The 15,344-nt window shown below is 34.8% G+C and overlaps 1 protein-coding gene across 2 annotated transcripts; it reads left to right on the top strand.

The window, feature by feature from the left end:
• Positions 1-358: 358 nt before the first annotated feature.
• Positions 359-9,813, top strand: LOC128239966 (integumentary mucin C.1-like). 2 transcript variants are annotated; one of them, XM_052956444.1, is made up of 7 exons: positions 359-446; positions 4,461-4,604; positions 5,544-5,623; positions 6,317-6,394; positions 6,859-6,964; positions 8,440-8,833; positions 9,446-9,813. In XM_052956444.1, the coding sequence occupies exons 1-7, from the start codon at positions 428-430 to the stop codon at positions 9,519-9,521; spliced, it is 897 nt and encodes a 298-aa protein (XP_052812404.1). In that variant the 5' UTR covers positions 359-427; the 3' UTR covers positions 9,522-9,813. The 2 variants fall into 2 exon arrangements, with proteins under 2 accessions (XP_052812404.1, XP_052812396.1); XM_052956436.1 differs by having other exon boundaries at positions 4,461-4,613.
• The last annotated feature ends 5,531 nt before the right edge of the window (positions 9,814-15,344 follow it).

The following is a 15,344-nucleotide window of genomic DNA, read 5'->3' as shown; positions in this document are numbered from 1 at the left end:
TCTGCACTATATTCCCAAAACCTCATATGACTAGTGCGAGTATAAATAAACTTACACAGCATTGCTTTTCATGACAATACCGAAAGTGAGTGACCCCAATGACCTATGTCAACCACAAATAGAATTAGGAAGGCCGCAGTGAAAAAGTGGGTCCCTTGTGGCAGCTATAGACTGGTGCGCGTTAAAGAACCAGGGCAGCTCTTGCAAGTTTTATTCTGTCTGTGCACTATACTCCAAAAACCTTATATGACTAGTGAGTGTATAAAAAACTTACATAACATTGCTATTCATGACAATACCGAAAGTGAGTAAACCCCATGAACCAATGTCAACCACAAATAGAATTAGGAAGACCGCAGTAAAGAAGAGCAAAGATAAGGCGTGAACGGAGTGTTGATTTTCACATTAAACAGACCAACATTATGCGATGAAGAACATCATATTTGGTGAGTTTTAATTTCCATAACATATTGTGCGTACGTTCTTTTCTTTTCAAAAATTAAAACCCTGATATTATCAATGTATCATGGTGACAAATACGTGACTTATATGCCTTATCACCTTCTTATTTTCGTATTGCTTTAAAGGGTTTTTATGTAGAAAAATGTATATGTAACGTACCGAAACAAAAATATAGACCAGCATTTCTGGCCTTATTGCAAAAAAAAGATTATTTGGCGTTAAAAGCTCGAACTTAACGCCTTATGTTTAGTGTTTTTTTGTTGTTGTTTATCATACAAAAATATTGTATGTTGTTGTTTATCATACAAAAATATTGTATTAGCTATCAACATTAAAACTATTTCAAACGATACCACCATGATTTAGGGTAGCAATGCGTTCACATTTAGCGTTAATACCAAAGGATTGGTGAAATATGAAGCGTATTTGTAGAGCAGAAACCTTAAAGTTCTATTTAATATATATACTGATATATTTCGCTGGAGTCACGTTTTCTACGGTCTTCTGCCTTCGGTATTAGATGATATCGTATCTGGCCCGAATATCACAAAACTATGTGAGTTAAATCTTAATCTTAACTATTTTTATCTCATAAAAGCATATAATGATTAAAATATTTTTATGTTTTTACTCTTTTTAGAAACGTAATTTCTCATAAAATGTTTGATTAAACACTTTTTATAAATGTTTCAAAGAAAACTAATTTTAGAGCAAACAATTTATTGATGAAAAACAACGAGTTGTTCTCAATTACGTTTCTCGCTGTACAATGTTCTTTCGTTGGAATATTGACCAAAATATTTACGTATGCTACGAGAGAATGCGCTTTTAAAAATGTGAATACATGTAAGTTATTGAAGAACTGTTGATGTTAAGTTCTTAAATGTGTCGAGATTTGACTTGTGTATTTTTGTGATATCAACGTCTCGATTCATCGGTGTAACACGGCCCTGCTAAAAAGCCACTAAGAACTACTGAGAACTACAAAGAGCTTCTTAGAGCTACTATGAACTACTAAGAACTTCTTAGAGCTACTGAGTGCTATTGTGAACAACTTAGAACTTCTTAGAGCTATTTAGAGCTACTGAGAACTACTAAGAGCTTCTTAGAGCTACTGAGTGCTATTGTGAACAACTAAGAGCTTCTTAGAGCTACTAAGAACTACTAAGAACTTCTTAGAGCTACTGAGAACTACTAAGAACTTCTTAGAGCTACTGAGTGCTATTGTGAACAACTAAGAACTTCTTAGAGCTACTGAGAACTACTAAGAACTTCTTAGAGCTACTGAGTGCTATTGTGAACAACTAAGAACTTCTTAGAGCTACTATGAACTACTAAGAACTTCTTAGAGCTACTGAGAACTACTAAGAACTTCTTAGAGCTACTGAGTGCTATTGTGAACAACTAAGAACTTCTTAGAGCTACTGAAAACTACTAAGAACTTCTTAGAGCTACTGAGAACTACTAAGAACTTCTTAGAGCTACTGAGAACTACTAAGAACTTCTTAGAGCTACTGAGTGCTATTGTGAACAACTAAGAACTTCTTAGAGCTACTGAGAACTACTAAGAACTTCTTAGAGCTACTGAGAACTACTAAGAACTTCTTAGAGCTACTGAGAACAACTAAGAACTTCTTAGAGCTACTGAGAACTACTAAGAACTTCTTAGAGCTACTATGAACTACTAAGAACTTCTTAGAGCTACTGAGAACTACTAAGAACTTCTTAGAGCTACTGAGAACTACTAAGAACTTCTTAGAGCTACTGAGAGCTACTAAGAACTTCTTAGAGCTACTAAGAGCTTCTTAGAGCTTCTAAGAACTTCTTAGAGCTACTATGAACTACTAACAACTTCTTAGAGCTACTGAGTGCTAATGTGAACAACTAAGAACTTCTTAGAGCTACTAAGAGCTACTGAGAACTACTAAGAACTTCTTAGAGCTACTAAGAGCTACTTAGAGCTTCTAAGAACTTCTTAGAGCTACTATGAACTACTTACAACTTCTTAAAACTACTTAGAGCTACTATGAACTACTAAGAACGTCTTAGAGCTATTAAGAGCTAATATGAACCTCTAAGAACCTCTTAGAGCTACTAAGAACTTCTAAGAGCCACTATGAACTACTAAGAGCTACTAAGAGTTACTAAGAACTTCAAAGAGCTACTTTGAACTATTATGAGCAATTTTGGACTACTAAGAACTTCTAGGAGCTACTTTGAACTACTAAGAACTTCTAAGAGCTAGGAAGAGCTCCTATGAAATACTAAGAACTAAGAGCTACTATGAACTATTAAGAGCTACTAAGAGCTACTTTGAACTACTAAGAACTTCTAGGAGCTACTATGAAGTACTTAGAACTTCTAAAAGCTACTACGAACTTCTAACACAATTTTGAACCAGAAAATGTTGGCAAAAATATTTAAAATTTAAAAAAAGGTTTAACAAGTTTAAATAAAGATATATTTGGAAATTAACGACTTACCGTTTATAAGAAAATAGTTATCCCTGAAGCTGAATGTTCGAATATTTTCTTTCATACCAAACAAATTACAGACGAAAACAACTGCTCGAATGTAAATAGAATGTTATATCATCATTCAAATGTATTTGGAACTGTTTGTCGTTGTAATACGTAATACAAACTTACAAAAAAAATGACACAACAATTTACAGATTAATTGATATTTTTTTTACCCCACCCACGCCTCAAAATTTGTCAACAACCTAGTCTTCACTCTTTACATGGAAAACGACCTGTCTTCAAGCGAAACAGACTGGTCTCTGACAGTTTGATGAAGGAATACTCCATTCGGAGCTCCTCGGCCATTTTTTTCAAAAACAACCTCGGATGTATGCCGGTACATCTGTTGAAATAGTCCGTATTTTTTTTTAATAAAAGCATTAATTAAATGTAGTGTTTAAGAGTTGTATTCATTGCTCTCAGTTTAAATTGATTGCCAGTGAAGTGTATTATTGCAAACATAATTACGATTCCCAAGAGTTAAGTCATAAATTTTAACTACTAAATAAGATTACTACGCGATCTATTTGCAGCGGACTTAAACGTACCACTTTTTAAGTATGTAAACCGTCCATATACATCCGAGGTTGTTTTTGAAAAAATAGCCGAGGAGTTCCGAATGGGAATACTCATGTATCATGAGCACACTCTAAAACTATGAAAAATGTTTTATATCCAATGCTAACACGTTCAACATGTCAACTTTTCATTCAATAAATGGCGGCGTAGTAATTTGGTTATGTATTCATGCCCCGTTTAATATAAAATGGTTTTCGATATTTTTTTCAGAACAAAGATGCACTAATAAAACTTCATAAATTACTGTTCATAAAATCTTTGCACTTAACAACGAGAGAATAATAAACTATAAAAAGTATATCAGAGAACTTTTGTTCTCAACAAACTGGAAATAGAAAATTGACAGCTACGTCATCAGCTATAATACGAGGGGCGTCCCACGGGCAGAGGCGAAAAAACACCCTTTTCAAAAAAGGGGGTAATTGAGAAAATAAATTAAAATATCTATAAAACTCAGAAAAAAAACATATAAGAAACAGAAAATCTGTTTATTTCAGTGTAAGATAGTATTTTATTTCACGAATGTCATAGAAAAACATAATTATTTTCACGAGTGGCGAAGCAATAACAAATATTCTCTATATATTAAGATTTATGTGATTACGTTTTGGTGACTACATAGGACTGATAATAGTTTATGATAAACTAGATAACGTAACAAAGCAATATTTGAATATAGAACTTAGTGGCATTTATGTTCACCTGAATGGCTCAGAAAGTACTTGATCTGACCGTGCCGACTGTTGTTTGCATTTTAATATATTTTGGTCATATTCAAGGTTCAAACAAGGTACAATTGCTAATATTTAGTTATTGTCTTTGTATGTGTTTCTGTATAACTGCAGATAGTGTGTCTCTGTGTGTCAAACTTGAGGAATTTATCTTCCAATATTGCAGTTATCCTATGCTTGTGGGCATATCATAGTTGTGCTGAGGAATGTGTTGACTTCAACCACGAGGCGTGTCAGCTCATGCTGCATCAAAACGCCACACTCTGTCACGACCGACATTATGCGTTGCGATATTGTCAAAAGTCATGTGGTATCTGTCGTAAGTGGATACTTTTTGTTTACATAATGAGGCTCACGAAATTTTATCTTCTTTAAGTAAAGCCGTGTTAAATGATTCTATGGTTATCAGACTGTTAGACAGAAATGTTTATTTTTCGTTAACCGTGCTGGTTCTATGTTTTAAGTCGATTTCGAACATAAAAACTTACATTATTTTTCAAGAATCAAAATATAGGAAAGAAACTGCATTTTGAAGAAGGTAAGGTAATAAAACAATTATTTTAAAAATTTATATACTCGTAACATAAAATGTAGAAATTATTGACTTTTTCATAATTTATGAAGATGCAAATGTATAAGTATGCTGTACATATGGCAAAGATATGTATTTTTCACTGGCAAGTGGTCAATAATGCCTTCTAGTCCATTTCATGCCAAACAACTGAATGCGGTATTGTCTTATAGCTCGATAAGTCATGACCAAATCGAGAAGTCAATAAAAGAGCTGGGCTATTTGTTACATTTTATAAAGCTGTATTTATAAAGCAACTAAAGTTAGCCTTAGAATAAAGCCTTTTAGCGCTCTGACTTCAAAGAAAACTAAACACTGCTTCTTCTACTTGAACAATGCTGGAGAGAGTTTTCCTAGATTTCGTCGATGGATTAACTTCAATATTAGAACGGTTACAAGCCGTGCATGAATTATTTATTGCGGATAAGTTACAACGCTATTCACTTACACATATATGTTTTCATAGTATTTAATTAAATATTGCATTTATCATATAGACCACTGTCGTGATTATTTTCGTATATTTGGTTTGTAAAAATACATATTGAGTTTGTTTTAAGTCAAAAAGGAAATGTTCAACTAAGTTGAAAATATAACCTAAACGGCTTCTGGTAAAAAATAAAATCATTGAAAATTGTGTTCATTGACCACCTTCTGCACAAATTGTTTTCGTTTCAGACCTTGAGTGTTACAATTGTGATACGTCAATTATCACAGAATCACAGTGTACAGAAACCTCGTTATGCAGAATCGGTGAGGTAAACAATCACTTGGTTGTACTTTTCATTGATGAAACCTTTTCCATTCAAGGGAAATAATACCCTTACAAGTTAGTCAAAATTAAACTTTTGGTGTCCATTAGCGGGTTCAATATCCGACCTTGTCATACCAAAATACGTCAAAACCAGTTGTACTCAGTACTGTTTACACCCGTAGACTTGTCTATAGCGCATCGGTGCTTTATCACACTGTTTTTACAACTCTGGTAATATATATTGTAACACTTATGGCATTTAAACACTTAGTCGTGGTGACACACGGTGTCGAGTAATAAAGCAGCAAATGGGCACGGGTAGACCTTAAACTCTAAAAAAACAAACAAACACACGATACTTATCATTTCTATGTCAAAATATGCCATTTTGAATATTGCTTTTTTTTCAAACTGGAATATTAATTAGAGTAGATTTAAAGAATGTACTCACAATAGCAGAAATAAAGGTCTTTCGCAAAAAAATAGGATTACTAACCCTTCACTGGCTTCAGTTCAATTTCTTCAACTTCCCAAGGACCCATTCAAACCAAGGGTTTAATATGCGATAAAAATGTTTTTCTATAACTGTTATGAAAACAAAAAAATGGACTGCAGTATCCGAAAAAGGAGTTTAAACTTTAACATGAGAACATTTGAAATAAACCCCGCTTAATCTACGATGCCACCTATTTTTCAGTATTGTATGACAGCAAAGCTAGCTTCAACAACGGATGGACATAGTCACTATTACAAACTCGGATGCGCCACTAAAAAGGTTTGACTCTATAGAGTGTTAGAGTTTGGTTTACTCGGCTTGTCCCTGTAATTATTGATTGAACTGAAAAAGTTTAATATATGTTTTCATACCTTAATGCAAACATTTCTTACGACGGATACTAATACGACAAAAATCATTGCAAACATTTGAGACACCTGTATATACATGTAATAATAATAGAAATACTATAGATAGTCCATAAAACAAGTTAAAATAATGCGGTTTAAAGGGCGAAGGATCAAGGTCAAGACACACCAAAGAAGGGAAACAACTCTACAAGACTACACATATTACACAACTATCAAGACAAAGTAATTCAACTATATACTGTATTGGCTAGCGGGTTATTATCCGCGTTTCATTGCTATGGAAAATGATCATCCATTTAATTAAAATATAAATTTGGTTCCAAACAATGTACAAGTGGAATCATTTCAGATAAAACTTATGTTTTTTTTCAGACATGTGACGGAAGTGGACTGTTTGTCCTTGGTCGACGCAGTATGCTGACTAGAAACATTGACATATCGTGTTGCGGTACAGATCGTTGCAACTTTCCATTTGCAGGTAATTTATTAATTTTAACCATATCGAGCATGGGTTTCCGGTTTCGATCAAATTATCAGACCCGAAGGTATGCGCGTAAGCCGATGGCAGTGGCAGTAAAGGAATACTAAGTGGCGCATTTCAGCACGCCCGATTTCACCGGAATGGCTTTCGCCAATCCACAATACATTGTTTATTGGGTAGTGTTGAATATTTTCGCACAAAACCATGATCATTGGGTTAAAAGACCCCCCTTCGAAAGAAATGTAAATGATTTGTGAGCAAGAATGTGATAAAATCTTTGAATTCGATTCTTTCTCAACTCCTAATTACACCTAAACATGTTTTAATATTGTTTTTGGTAAATATTGAAACTCGAAATTAATCAAAAATAAAATATGAAATATTTTCTGTTTGGGTCTTTCAAACCAACTATTGCAATGTCGATCATATGTGTCTATTTTACTTTGGTATTTATGTGCATGTATGAGAAACGCTTCCATTGCTTGAACCCAAATAAATCATCTTTCTGTTCAAGGGCCATATACAGTATAACGCGTATCCGTATCCTTCGTTATATCTTACAAACTCTATTCAGTCTATTGGTCAATTTGTTTTACAGTTCATTCACACAGTATGGATTCAAATTTTATATTTAAGTTCAATCTTAGTTTCTTATTAAATTCCGCCCCCGTTCTAAAAACTTGGCCCTAAAACAGGACTTGTCCCTAAAACAGGACTTGGCCATAAAACAGGACTTGGCCCTAAAACAGGACTTGTCTCTGTCCTATTCATTAGTTTATTAGTGCTCTTTTTCGGAAACTAGAATTATTGTAAAACGGCACAAGCAGGGTGACACTTACCCATGCTGACAGCCAAACTATTTGAGTTTTCTTTTTAAACACGCGCATATACATTTGGTGCTTTGCAAAAGCATTCTTTTAGTTACTCACAAGTGCATTTGGTTTCAAGACAAGGGCCATCAGTTAAATACTGCGATTTATTTTCTATATATATATATTTTTAAAGACTAGTATCATCACTACGTGTATGTCACGATTCAAAAACCAGAAGTCAATCAGAATGCCAACGATTTAAACTATCCGTACATTTTATACTTTCACGTAACCCTTAAATATAAAGTAACGCATTTTCAGTATATTTTTGAAAAAAAAAGTCGATCTATTGATATTTCTTTTACATTTTATATTTAGTATACATATAGTAAGCGACAGCCTTTGAACATATGAGCGATTTCCACAACGCAACACATAATCGATGTCTTCATACTTGAAATACACTGAATTATATTTCATGACAGACTGGAGAATTGAAAATCGGGTCGTTTGAAACATCGGTTCCCTCGAGGTTTAGGCTCGTCCCCGGTGACCTCGAGCGATCGCAGTTTTCTGTTTATTTCCTTTCTTTCTGACTAAAGTAAGAATTGTGGTTAGTTTCTACATATAAAAACTGAGTATGCTTAGTTTTTTTTCCAGAAACAACTACAATGGTCTTTAAAATACCAACCCATCCTGCTACTGCAACTTCGGAAACAACATTCTCAACAACACACACAGAACCCCTTAGTGCAACGTCATCGCAAACAACACCGACAACAATCACTTCTTCACCAACAACTACTACAACACCAACTACCTCTAAGGCAACAACAATATCAACAACAACAATTAAAGTAACAACACCTCCTACAACAACGACCTCAACAGCCACGACAACAACATACATACAAACAGCTGCAACAACAACATCATCACCAGCCACATTATCACCGGAGTTGATGCAGTTCTGCCAAATTCGAGATTCGTTTTCCTGTCCTACAGAGCAGTCAAATCCCCAGTGCGGATCAGATGGCGTGCTTTACAACAATTTGTAAGACATTTTTTTAGTTTTTTTCATGAATTTATGAAGACATATAATTGTGTATGTCAATACACTATGTAAACTACAGGGACTAACAAAAGAGAATAAACATCAATATAAGCCTTGTTGAGAAGCAGAATGAAAGAGCCTATAACGACAACGACGCAGAGACTAAAACATATAATCATCACACATGCATCAAATAGCTTGATTAACAAATGGTGGTATAACCGTCAGTGAAACACTAGTTCGCTGAAACAAGATTTAACTCGAGGTTTAACTAGTAACGATGCATATAACATCACACTTGTCCATACATCAATAATTATTAACTTTAAAACAATGGAGAAAAAGTTAAACTACTAACAAAGACGTTTGCATCACGTTCATGTCCGATTCGTTGGATATCTAACACAGCATTGAGATGAGAGTTGAATTTAGTTGATCGCTGTCTTAATCTTAATGGTCATACAAAAGTATTCAAGCAAACAAATTATTTATGCATATGATCATCATGTATTTATTATTGTCGCCTTGCTGTTAAACAACTATATTTACATATTGGACATGAAATTGCACATTCAATACAGTTTTTACGCTGTTTTGTCATTTTGATTTCAGGTGTCTGTACAACTTGGCACTGTGTGATAATCCTTCGATCTCCCATGCTGCAATGGATGCCTGCAATCAACCATAAGTTCAACACGTTGGATGTTTGTTCCTTTGTTTTGTTTCGCTTCTGAATTTACGGTATTAAAACTATAATTGGGAAAAAGTCACAAACCTGAAAAGTATACACATTCTGATGACTCACTGTCAATTCTGGACTTGAATACATTTATTAATAACTCATAAGACCATAAGCTCATCCCATCAAGCAATAGTAACTTGTAGCTAGTACTAAGGACTAAAAGTGACACCATTATCTGAAGGAAAACTCATAGGAATGAAATTATAACTAACAAATTGTAAACTACTATTTCACTAGATAACAGATAAGACACACTACAGTTTGCATTATAACGGCATGCATTATAACTTTAAATACATGGGGATGTGGGATTACGACGATTGAAGTGACATTTATATAAACAAAATGACACAAGTCGCCATAAAATAGATATAGATATTGTTGTTTCGTCGCCCAGTGTGGACACAAGCGCTCTTGGCCCTCGGCACATTTTTCACTTTTATCTATGTGCCTTTCACCTATTCCCATATTTCAGATAAAATTTGCCTACTCTCACATATTTGCCCGCAGATAGTCTTTCAGCGCCTCGCGCTTTGATTGTATCCCGTATTTTGTTGCTGAGTTGCAGTATACGCACATATCTACAATGAACACTGAATTCCTGCTTAAAACAATGCACGCCAGATGGTCAACCGCCCCAAATTTATTATACTCCTTATTGTGTCGCTTAAACAATCAGAGTTGCATTCTAAAACACTGCAGCTAGCCAACCGCAGTTTATTCACACCATAGACAATCGGCATTGAGTTGCTCTCTTACGCACTGCGGATGGTCATACGAACACCATAATGTTTCTTCCCGTATTTTGAGAGAGAGAGAGAGAGAGAGAGAGAGAGAGTTCCATTCTTAAGCACTGCGAATTGTCACACCAACTCAAAATCTTTTCCCCGTAGTTTGCCGCTAATTATGCACCCCTAAAGCAATGCTGGTAGTTTCCTGTTCACTTTACGCAATACATTGGCAATATTGGCAGTGTTAACTCAAAAGCTCTGCGGATGGTCAACTGACCCAAATATCTTTCCCGTTTTCTGTTGGTCATGCACTCAAAATTGCATTCTAAAGCAATGCAATTCGTCATATAACCACAAAATGCTCTATTCCGTATTAGGTTGCCAATACAATAATAGTTGCAAATGACAACGAGCACTGAGTTCCACTCTTAAGCATTTCATTGCTTATGCACTCCGAGTTGCATTCTAATGCATTGCGGATAGAATCCTGAACAGTTTTCGCACAGCTCTTTCAATAAGCACAACGCCAACTGTTTTATTCCGGTATTAATTGCTACAAATGTACACAGAGTTGCATTCCAAAGCAACGCAGAAATTCCCCTGCACATTTTACGCACAGTTCTGACAATGAATTGCATACTAACGCGAAGCACAGGCTTACTCTTTTCCTTTTTGATTCCGGAAAACATTTGCCATGCACCAAGAGTTGCATTCTAAAGCAATGCCGATATTGAACATTTAATGCACAGCTCAGACAACGGGCTCTGAATTACACCCTGACGCATGGCACAGGCTTTCCAAAACCCCAATTTACCCACCCGACGCCCATACTTTTATTTCCGGATTCCATTGTTAATGTAGCCAAAGTTTAAACACATCATTATCCATATTTGTTTGTGAATTACAGCCCTCACGCGCTACGGAAGGTCACTCGTCCACCAAATATTTGATTCCGAATGCCATTGCTAATGCAGCCAAAGTTGCATTTTAAAGCAACGCGGTTATGTCTCCCTGAACATTGTATGTACAAAATTTAAGATATTCTTTGAAATACACATCTAAAGCGCTGCGGAGGGTCAACTGGCCAAAATAAATAAATACTCCGGATGACATTGATAATGCAGCCAAAATTGCATTCTAAATCAATGAGGATAGTCCCCTAAACATTTTACACACATCATTAACAATTTTCTTTGAATTACATCCCTAACGCACTGCGGAGGGTCACTAGTTCCAAACTGTTTTACTCAGGATTACATTGCATATATAGCCAATATTGCACTTTAATGCAATGCAGATAGGCCACATAACATTTTACGCAAAACATTGACGATTTTCGTACCTGACCCCAAAATGTATATCCCGGACGATATTGACAATGCAGCCTAAAATACATTATTAAGCTAGTCCCCGGGACGTTTTACGAATAACATTGACCCTTTTTTTTTGAAGTACATCCCTAACGCAATGCGGAGGGTCACCCGACCCCCAATTGTTTTATACAGGAGTACAATGCTTATGCAGCCAGAGCTACATTTTAAATCAATGCGGATAGCCCCCTGAACATTTTACGCACAATATTTACTATTTTCTTTAAATTAGACCCCTTATGCTATCCAGAGGGTCAGCCGATCCCCAAATATATCTTTTGGATGACATTGTTGATGCAGCTCTGGTTGCATTTTTAACCAATGCGGATAGTCCCTTGAACTGTTCACGCACAGCATTGACCATTTTCTTCGAATAACATTTCTAACACGCTGCAGAGGGACACCTGACCCACACTTGACTTTATTCCAGGTTACATTGCTAATGCAGTTGCATTTTCAAGAAATGCGGATAGCCCCCTGAACATTTTACGCACAGCATTGACCTTTTTTTAAATTGCACCCATAATGCGTTGCGGAGGATTAGCCGATCCGCATTATTTTCCGGATAACATTTTCTATGCAGCCAAAGTTGCAACTCACTTCCTCAAAAGCATATAGAGTTATGGAGAGAAGTAACACACTAGTAATAAGATAATCAAAGGGCAATAACCCTTAAGATACCATACACAAACTAATGTTTTCTACGCACAGCACTTCTCCTCAACACCGTCAATATGTGTATGAATTGCGTTATCAATATTTCAATAACGTATTGAAATGTGAAGAAAAATAGACTTGTCACAGTACAATACAAGTTTAAAATTAATCAAAGGGCAATTACTCTAAATATACCTAACACAAACTAATGTTTCTTTTGCACAGCACTTCTCCTCATAACAGCCAATAAGTGTATGGAGTTTGAAGTCAATACCTAAGACATATGGAGATATGGAGACGAGTAAAACAATAAGAATAAGAATAATCAGTGGGCAATTACTCTTAACAGACAATACACGAAATAAAGTTTCTTTTGTACAGCGCTTATCCTCAACACAGTCAATAATTATAATTGTATTTCGCGTTTTAAGTCAATACCTAAAAACCATATGGAATTTTTGAAACTCGTAGACTTGTCCCGATGTCCTAGGAAGGATGGACGGACCTACGGACGGACGGTTCAAGGTGATTCCTATATACCCCCTTCACCACTGGTATAGTCATAACATTATTATTCTGCCAAAAGAAAAGAAACACCTGTGAAAAATGTTCAGCAGCAAAAATCTGCCTTGCTTGTTAGACACATATCTTCAAATGACAAGTACACCTTTTAAATATGGCTCATTTTAGCGCAGCGTACTACATAAATATGTGTTTGTATTAAATGATGTTTGAACATCATTATACTCTTTTTCTAAATAAGTATGTATGTATCCATTAGCATATTGTGTGTTTTTTTAAACATGTCAACCGACGCATAACGAATTTCATATTTATTCAATAATTATAATAATGAGATTAATGTTTGTTTAAATATATTTTGATTTAGCCATCTTCTCGATCCATCTTTGGCTCCTCGGCAGCTTTGTATTCCGCAATTAAGTCGTCCATTGTGTCTGGAAAATAAACACTCACGATGAAAAATTTTGGCAGATGGTTTAACCCTATATGCCAAGCTATAATATATAGTGCAGTAGAAGCCAACGAAACAATTACAATAATCTATAACACAAACCGAACCATAGAAACAAACACTACAATTGTAACCGAAACAACAAGCACCATAACCTATAACAACGGAAGAAACAACCGCGGCACCAGATACATCACTGTGATCATGTTTAATGACTCAAAGTTTCAAAGGCAAGATATAGACAATAACAAGAGGTACAAAAGTAAAAAAATCTATAACACATGTAATATGTTTTGAGTTGAATTGAAAACAATGAAGACTACAGGGACTAGCTATGTAAGAAAACATGTCACAAAGTCCCAGTTTAAATTCACAAGGCTGTTTTCCAGCAGAAACTAAACTAATACATGTAGTGCTAGCTGTATTCCTTTGGATGGGTGTCTGATAAATCAAAGACACAACTTTTTAATTACATGTGTACTAAATGAAGTCTGATTAACAAGTCCTATTAAAGTGTACATTAGTATATGTAATCAATACAGTAGGGCTTACATATGATTAAAGGAAATACATGTAACTTAACTCACTACCTTTTGCAGTTTTTTGGGTAGTAATGATAGTATTTTGGGTAGTGATGATAGTAACAATTCACAGTGAAGGATAAGGTATGGTAATGTAATTTATATGTAGAACATTTCAGAAATCAAGTCGAACATACGTTTGCATTCTGCCATCATCTTTTCTTTAGTTGTTTTGAAAAAGATTTGGCTGTTTCTCTGTTGCTTGTAAACATCCTGAAAAAATACATGTAAAGTAGGTAAGAAAATAGGACAAGCAAAGGCATTGACTGTTTATGCTTGGCCTTCAAATGCCAATATGATTATACCGATGAAGAATTCTAAAGGGACCACGTCCCATTATCACAAAACTACATTAATTCTCAATCTCAAACCAAATTTATCGTATTTAAATTATTACACAAGTGCAATTTATGCTCTTGAATCCATTTTCCTTTGTATGTTTACCAATGATGTTTGCCAACATGAGGCACAAGAGAATGCCCTTTTAAAAAAAAGTAACACTTTAAAGTATGTAATGCTGTAATATGTAAACGTAAGTCAGATCTTAGTCGTCGAGTAAAAGGATCTTAGGTCATAATTAAGTTTTTTTTTATCAATATTTGTAACTTTAGCCAGAATGATTTAAAAACATTTTTAGGAAACCGAAAAGCAACAACTAGTTGCCCACTATATTTAGACAATTATAGAGTTTTGGTTGTAATGACTAAAATCCTTTATAATTTTTAAACATGGCCCTCGGATAACAAACGGTTAAGTATACTAGAGGTAAACCAATATTTTTAAACTCAGCATACACTGTCCACTGGAAGGGGCAAAACGTTTATACACATAAAGGTACTAGTACTTACGGCTCCTTTACGAATAGACTTTAACTCCTGCTCTAAGACTTTCTGTTCATGAACCTACGAAATAAATAATACATACTTTGATTTTCATAATATAAGTTAAGTTCATGTGTTTTCGATCTGGAACGGCAAATCCGATTTAGTGTAACATTAAATGCGAAGGTTTAAACTGCTCAAATGTTTACAGTTTACGTCAATTAGTTCCTAAAAAAAAGCTGTGGGCAAACATTTTTGTATAAAACTTGTTGTCTTAATTTTGATTTATTTAAATACGAATCTAGCATAATTAGTATGTCAATATATGCTTGTATTAAGAACTAAGAAGTGTTCAATAATATACTTTGATTTAAACATTACTAGTCTGTCTTACTTAAAAAAAGACCAACCTTTGCTTGGTAACTAATTTGATGTTTGGGGAGAGGGCCGTAAAGTTCTGATGTTGGTATAACTCGTGGCCCAATTCCTTTGCATGCTTAATAATTGATTATTTATCTCAAGTTCTATGTTAACCTGTTTATGTCGTATTGATTGTTACATTGTATTTACATTCATGCAATAAAACAGTATTAAACTAATGCGTGAGTTGATTAAACTTTAGTCAGTATTTATAAT

This window comes from Mya arenaria, chromosome 1 (genome assembly GCF_026914265.1).
Source record: "Mya arenaria isolate MELC-2E11 chromosome 1, ASM2691426v1".
Taxonomy (NCBI): domain Eukaryota; kingdom Metazoa; phylum Mollusca; class Bivalvia; order Myida; family Myidae; genus Mya; species Mya arenaria.
The sequence above is the reverse complement of the archived record's forward strand: the minus strand, read 5'-3'. Positions and strand labels throughout refer to the sequence as shown.